This window comes from Ruditapes philippinarum, unplaced genomic scaffold (assembly GCF_026571515.1).
Source record: "Ruditapes philippinarum isolate M1 unplaced genomic scaffold, ASM2657151v2 ctg6709_1_1_1_1, whole genome shotgun sequence".
NCBI classification, from domain to species: Eukaryota; Metazoa; Mollusca; class Bivalvia; order Venerida; family Veneridae; genus Ruditapes; species Ruditapes philippinarum.
Genome location: NW_026858878.1, coordinates 1 through 7,386, shown reverse-complemented (window position 1 = coordinate 7,386; position 7,386 = coordinate 1). Strand labels below are relative to the sequence as shown.

The window sequence follows — 7,386 nt, the reverse complement described above, 5'->3', positions numbered from 1 at the left end:
TTTTGTACTGCTGGTCATGACCTTTGATCATAATATTTTGATCTCATAGCTCTGTACATTGGATAACTTTAAACCAAATGATATTCAATGAAATATATATTTAATATGTTTCAAAGCTTCCAGAATATAATATCTACCTGTTTTACCTCAAGAACATGATAGCTAAGTTGTACATATGTAGAGTCATCCCTATATTATAGTGTCTATTGGAAATCGGTCTTATATTTACAATAGCTTTCCAATTTTGACAGCGTTTGATAAACTGGTCTCTTTTCCTATTTATATATAAATTTATTAAAATAATTCATATTTTATATCAGTAAATCCTAAATGATCAAATTAAGAATTCATTCTTTTAGCCGAACATGCACAGGCAATTTGTCATATTGACCTTTAAACATATGATAAATAATATTATTACATGTACTTAAATCATTGTTTTTTTTTTATTTCATTTTAAGTCAAATTTAACGGATCGTTCTTTAATAATAACCGACAAAGGAAACCGGTCAACCGGTCAAACTCAACATAAATAGCATAACCTGGTGTTTGTTTTTAACTCCTCAAATATAACTGCAGTTCGAAGATAAAGATTCTTATACGGAATCTTGTTATTATATACACCACATACCTCACATCCATAAATTATGTTAAACTTTGCTAAATCATGGCATGAAACAGTTATAACTTATCAACTTAATATAATAAACAGCTTCAAAAACAAAACAAAATATATAAAATATTTGGACCTGCCATAATTCAAGACAATCATATTTGTATGGCAGACTGGAAAATAAAGTTTAAATAAAATTGGTTTAAATAAATATTTATTTCGTCTACATTGTTTTTAATACAAAAATTAACAATCAAGACTGAGTAGTTTAAAATTTATATCAAAGTCTCTGCCACATTCGTATTCAAAACAAAACACATGACATTGCCTGTCGCTTGTTCTATTTTAAATTTATATAACCTAATAAATGTTAAATATTTGGTGATTTGCTATAATTTTTTATCAATTCATGCTAAAAGTTAATAACAAGATTTATTATATGATCTAAATATAGCTGCAATCTCATTGGTCCAAACATTAGTCAACAGAACTTTTTATAAAATCATATTTACTGGGTGTAGTATCATATTCACTGGCTGAATTGGATTTTCCCAGTCTAAAAATAGATTGAGACTCATATTCAATGATCATACACTGTAGACTGTTAAATACGCGTGTTACTTAAAAATAATTGTTGCTTTTTGTTCTTTATGGCATATTTCTCGATTAAAATATCAATACATTACCATTTTACTTAAAGGCTACACCGCAATGATGAGTATAAACTTGAATTACTTTTGAATGCGCAGCGTTCGCGAAGTCGTTGCACGCCTAACACGTGCGTCTTTTTTCCCGCGCTTCAACGAGGCAAAATTTGTACACGTATATAAGGTTGTACTTTTGTGATTTCTTTTTATTTCTTAGCCTATTCATATAATAAAACAATTATTGATTATCGGCTATCGCCTCGGTCAATATGTCATCTGCCGGTGAATATCACATCATATTCAATGGCTCACTAGTCAATAATTGTATAATAAAGGAAAAATAACAAAATGCTTATTGGATTCTCTACCCGTTTAACACAACCAAATGAAACCCATAAACCATTACTACAACATATAATATTAATACTGAACAAGTAATATAAACCGCCTTCGCATCTTATAAGAATTGTAGAAAGACTTTGAGCTAATGAAATGCGAGGTTAATCCATTTTAACCCGTTTACCATGAAAATTTCATTAATTTGCAAACATATTTAACACAAAACAGCTGGGTAAACTATGACAACATATCGTCATTAAAAGTCACAAAATTCATTAAACTGGTCAGTCTGTGTTCTCAATATCGTACTTTGGGTTCGGCCAATATTTGCGATATGCAAATATTATGCAAATGATTTTCGATTTTTTAAACAAAAAATAGTACAGAACGATATACAATTAACCAGTTCAGGGACTTGTAAATTTGTATTTTAAAAAACATTTTTCAATGGTCTTGGATAGAACACACGTTCATCAAATGTGTTACTCTAAGATTTAAGTGTGGCATGTATAATACTGGAAAGAGAACATAAACTTATAATAAAATGTGCTACATTTATTTCATTCAACAATTATATTATAAACCTAATTATATGTACAGTATGTTAACAAAATATCGTTGAGTCTCTACTATGATGAAAACAAATGGCGATTTTAGTGTAGTTATGTTAAGAATATTTATTTGTTTCAATAATAAACAGATATTCTATAATTTATATTTTCTGATGATTTTATATTATAATATAATCAAAGAAGAAAATACATGGACAAGTTACAATTGCCCTGGTTTGGATAAGGTGTTACATCATTTAGCAATTTTGATAAAACAAGTCAAAATACTGGTAATTTACATAGGTGAGGGTGGTCAAATGCTGTCTTTATCTAATGAAGTATGGCAAATACCCTTATGTTACATGTATCTATCAAAGATTTTTTTATCAGCACAAGTCACATGTCATCAGTTTTAACAGTCAATTTTAACAATCTTTTCCAATTATAAATATGGCACAAACATGACAAATAGCAAAACAAGGTAATAAAACAGTATAATATGTCTACAAACAAACAATAGAAATATAAAAGTAAAAAGAAATGCTGTACAGAAATATATTATGTATAGGCTTTGTATAAAAGCATCAACACATCTCAATAAAATGTGAAAGGACTGAAAAGTATGTTTTGTCGGTAATGAAAATCACTCAAATTGTCTATGTAATGCGTATAATCAACATATACTGATATAAATATATTGAAAGGTAATTTTCAACTTAAAAGCAACGTTTCCGGAACGTCACCACTAAGGTCCCACATTTCTTCAGCTACACAGGCAAAATATATAAAAAGTAATCACTAGAGAACGTTCAAAACGGCGAAAATGAAAATGTTGCAGGCTCGGTTTCACCAAGCCTTTTTTGGACGGTATTAGAAAGTAACTTTAAGCACTGGTTCATTTAAAATTATTAATTTATCAACATCTGCAATGTGTTAATGCGACACAGCGCCATTCCATGGACAGTGGTGTATGGTCCCCAAATAAAAAGAACACCACATACGCTGTTAAAGCTCGACGGTAGAGGAGAACGATCAATTTTAATAAATATTTTCAAAAAGTTTCAATAGTTTCAAATAGGGAATAATTCCTAAAAGTTTAGGTTTTGGGATAATGACCCTCGTCTAACATCTGTGCCTTGTCATGATTATCAAGACTTTACAAGTTTTGATAGTTTTAAAAAATAGCAATTTTAGTAACAAATGACTCTTCTAATTCGCTTTATAACTATCATGTAAATTTATCATTTAAATGCTAGGTCGCTGTTAAAAAATGAGTCCACTGCTACAGACAGACAGGCTCCAAATATACTCCCTGCACTTCTTGGTTTCTTCTGGTCAAGCATTGGTAATGAAGCTTCAGATGGTCGAATAACAGCTGATGATGAGGAAGCCTGCGCCAAAGGAGGTTTAACTTTAACGGAACCTGAAATTTTAATGTGTTCGTTCATATCGACATTTACTGTCACATGTATATCCGAGTATTATTTGAGTCAACATTAACAGTTTTATTATGTACAATTATTAATATAGGGCTTTTTTTTATAAGAAAGTCTGTATAACAATCTGACTTTTCCATAATGTATTAAATATAAAAAATAAATGTAACGTAAAGTAAAAGTAAAAAAATGCCTAAAAGTTGTAAGATTCTTTCATAATCTTACCGGTAGTTGAGCTGTTATCTTGGGGTTTTATCTTTTTATCATCGGTTTGGATTTCTGGCCGATTTTCTATGTTGAGGCATATAGTCCTTGATATGGATTCAGATGGTGTTGTATGACCGGAGTCAGGAGAATTCTTTGTTGAAATCTGGTTCAAACGACGTTGATCGGGTAATCTAGGGGTATCTTCATTAGCGAAAGGTATTTTCAAATCTGTCTCGTCTTGAGCAGGTGTAACATCAAGGAATGACCCACTGTCTTTTTTCACTTCAGAAATGTTTAGACTTTCATCTCCACCAATAGTTTCCGGCCTATGATACTCGGTTTCAACTGGTGAAGTACTAATACTTAAATCTGGCCGATTTTCAATGTTGGGGCATATCGGCCTTGAGATGGATTCAAATGGTGTTGTATAACCGGAGTCAGGAGAATTCTTTGTTGAAATCAGGTTCAAACGACGTTGATCGGGTAATCTAGGGGTATCCTCATTAGCGAAAGGTATTTTCAAATCCGTCTCGTCTTGAGTAGGTGTAACATAAAGGAATGACGCACTGTCTTTTTTCACTTCGGTATTCACAGAAATGTTTAGACTTTCATCTCCACCAATAGTTTCCGGCCTATGATTCTCGGTTTCAGCTGGTGAAGTATCAATACTTAAATCAACATCTTCTATCATCTCGAATCTGTTCATATGTGGTGGTCCATCTACGGTATCTAAATTCAATGATTGTAATTGCTGTGCGACGTCGTCTTGTTGATTAATCGCTTCTTGACTCTCATGTGGTAATGGCATGTCGCTGTGTCTGTTGTCAGGAATGCTTACAGACGTTGTGACACCATCGACAGATAGATAAGCAGATTCCTCTGTAGGATAATGTAAAATTTCTCCTGAACCTACTTCATCTGAAATCGATCTTTGCTCTATAAATAAATAAAAAAACTTCTGGAAATAAACAAAAGCATACGTCTTGTAAAGGGACATGTTATTATTAAGTAAGCTGTAATGTTAATTGGTTTTAAAAAATACCTTCCGGAATACTAGGGCATACCTTAACACACTCACTAGGAATCAATACAAGAATTTAAAGAAATCGCGAATGTGAAAGATAGCTTACAAATTACATCTCAAACTTCTCACACACAATGCAAAATGATCTAAAAGTCGCAGGTCATTGAGAATAAAATACAAAAGTGTGCAGTGCAAAAAGGAGAACAACAATACCTGTAGAAAAGAACGGAATGTTTGACATATTTGTAGCTGAAGATGGTACTGTAACCAGCAGTTGTTGTCCCTCTGTTCGAAGCCGATTGTCACCTCGTTCTAAAGAAAATATACATGAGTTGATGCAGCGTTATTGTAAGTCATGATACAATTAGTGATTCCTGATTAGTTTGCATCTCTTCTAAAATATCGGATTTGATGAGGCACTTTAAATGATGGTGACAAATAAAAACAATAATCCATAGAGTAACGAGTAGGCATAATTTCTATACTTAAACGTGTACTACTGAAATATTATTTACATCTACTGAAATATCTCTCAACATATATTCGAATCCAACATACCTTTAGCTACATGTGATACTTTTTCTTCAAGTGTCTGAAAATAAAGAATTTATATTTTGGTATTGAAGAAATTTTGTTTTTCACCAAGGTTGTTAATTACTTTTATTGTTGACATCTACAATTGCATACTTCCATTGACCATAACCTGGAGGCACTTTGTGAGGAAAACTGTGTTAAAATGTTAAATAGTTTTGTGCGGCTATAAAAAGATTAAATCAACATCTCAGAAATAACAAACTGATTTGTGCACATATACTCCTGTTGACATCCCAGAAATCAACAAAACAAATACACATTGTCTATGTAATAGTTATAGTACATGAAACGAGTTAGTTACGAGGATATAACACTGGCTGGGGCGACATCAAGGGATGTTTCTGCTAAAAAATGGCGAGGCCGTTAGGCCGAGACAATTTTTTGCAGAAACATCCCGAGATGTCGCCCAGCCAGTGTTATATCCTCGTAACTAACGAGTTTCATATACTATAACTGTTTTATCGCAATGGCATAATGTTTTCTTTTTTTGTAATAGAAATAAATAAATAAATAAATCGTCAGCTACATTACAGTTATTTATGATAAGGCAGTTTTTCAAGTTGTTTTCGCTGCCGCAAAAAAAAGATATACAAAAGACATCCAATGTTAGAGGCGGATTTAAACTGTTACCAAAATTGATTCAAGATTAAAGGGTTTTGTTTTTTTTCAGTGGAAATAATTCATTCAACGGATGTTCCTTTTGATTAAATGAGAGTAAATTTCATTTCATTTATTATCTTTGTTTATATTTTACATTGTATTTATTTTTTTTTGTTTTATTGATTCCATTTTTTTTTGCTACTGGAAATGTTCGTTACCACTGACCCATTAGAGCCTCTGTGAGAAAAAAAACTACATTGATATATACAAGGTGCGAATAAAAACTCAACCGCTATATAGCGGTCGAGTTTTTTTTTCCTATATGAATCAATGAAAAAACTGTACTGCTATATATCAATACAGTAACTGTTTTCAAATGCTCATTGAAGTGTACTGAGTATAATGGGTTAGTAAGAGCAAAGAAAAAGTTCCGAACCTTGCGATAAAAAAAACAAAATTGTTTGTATTGTACACAAACACATCGACTTTTTAAAATCAACTTTGTTTATTTATACAGTCAGGATGTTTGAGAGAAATGGGATCCCTTTAAAGATCAATATTCTATAAATACTTTATGTAATTAAATCACAATATTCTATAAATACTTTATGTAATTAAATCATTTTAAGCTGAATTTTCATTTTATATATAGTTAGTTCTGACTTCCATAACTTTATATGTCGCTTTTATTTTGACGTTGCGACAGTGAACAGGTCTGGCAGTACTATAAAACCTGTTCGCTGAAGTCTCTTTAGCTAATATATACGTGTAGTGTGCCATCTCTACTGTAGAAGTAAGATAGTTATGTTTCTAAATTGCTTATAAAGTGACGATAATTTTTAATTTACTCTCTAATGGTTTGCAATATATAATTTTAATAGTAACTTGAAATTCCGAATGAACAAGTTTCCATGATTGGGTCATACCTTTTTCAGTTTTTGCCAGCGCATTTCGTTTATATCATTTCCCCATTCCCCTTCATTCGATCCTTTTATATGAATTGGGTCATTAACATTCAACTCCTTCAGCGATCTTATATCATCGATATTAAGAGTAATCGGGATCATCTTGTGTTGGTGTTCCTCTTGTAACAAGTACTTAAAGCCACGTTAGCTCTCAGCAAAACCATTTTTTTCATCGTTAAAAGAGTAAAATATGCGATTCAGACATGTGTAACTAGTGATTGTGTATACAATCATCGAGATTAGCAGCTCTGCAACGCCACGAATTAATATATTATCATTCATACATTCCACAACATTGTTTACAAAATTTAACCCAAATATAGCTTCGTCAATATTACGAGTCTTTCCGGAGAATCTCCGTATATTTACGCTTACACGCAGAAAATGATGACGTCAGACTGAAGAGCACA

The 7,386-nt window shown here is 31.8% G+C and overlaps 1 protein-coding gene across 1 annotated transcript; it reads right to left on the bottom strand.

The window, feature by feature from the left end:
• Positions 1–1,513: 1,513 nt before the first annotated feature.
• Positions 1,514–7,108, bottom strand: LOC132754553 (uncharacterized). The gene is made up of 5 exons (XM_060745193.1): positions 6,938–7,108; positions 5,376–5,409; positions 5,031–5,129; positions 3,812–4,729; positions 1,514–3,573 (listed from the first exon to the last, which is right to left on the bottom strand). The coding sequence occupies exons 1-5, from the start codon at positions 7,076–7,078 to the stop codon at positions 3,392–3,394; spliced, it is 1,374 nt and encodes a 457-aa protein (XP_060601176.1). The 5' UTR covers positions 7,079–7,108; the 3' UTR covers positions 1,514–3,391.
• Positions 7,109–7,386: the final 278 nt, after the last annotated feature.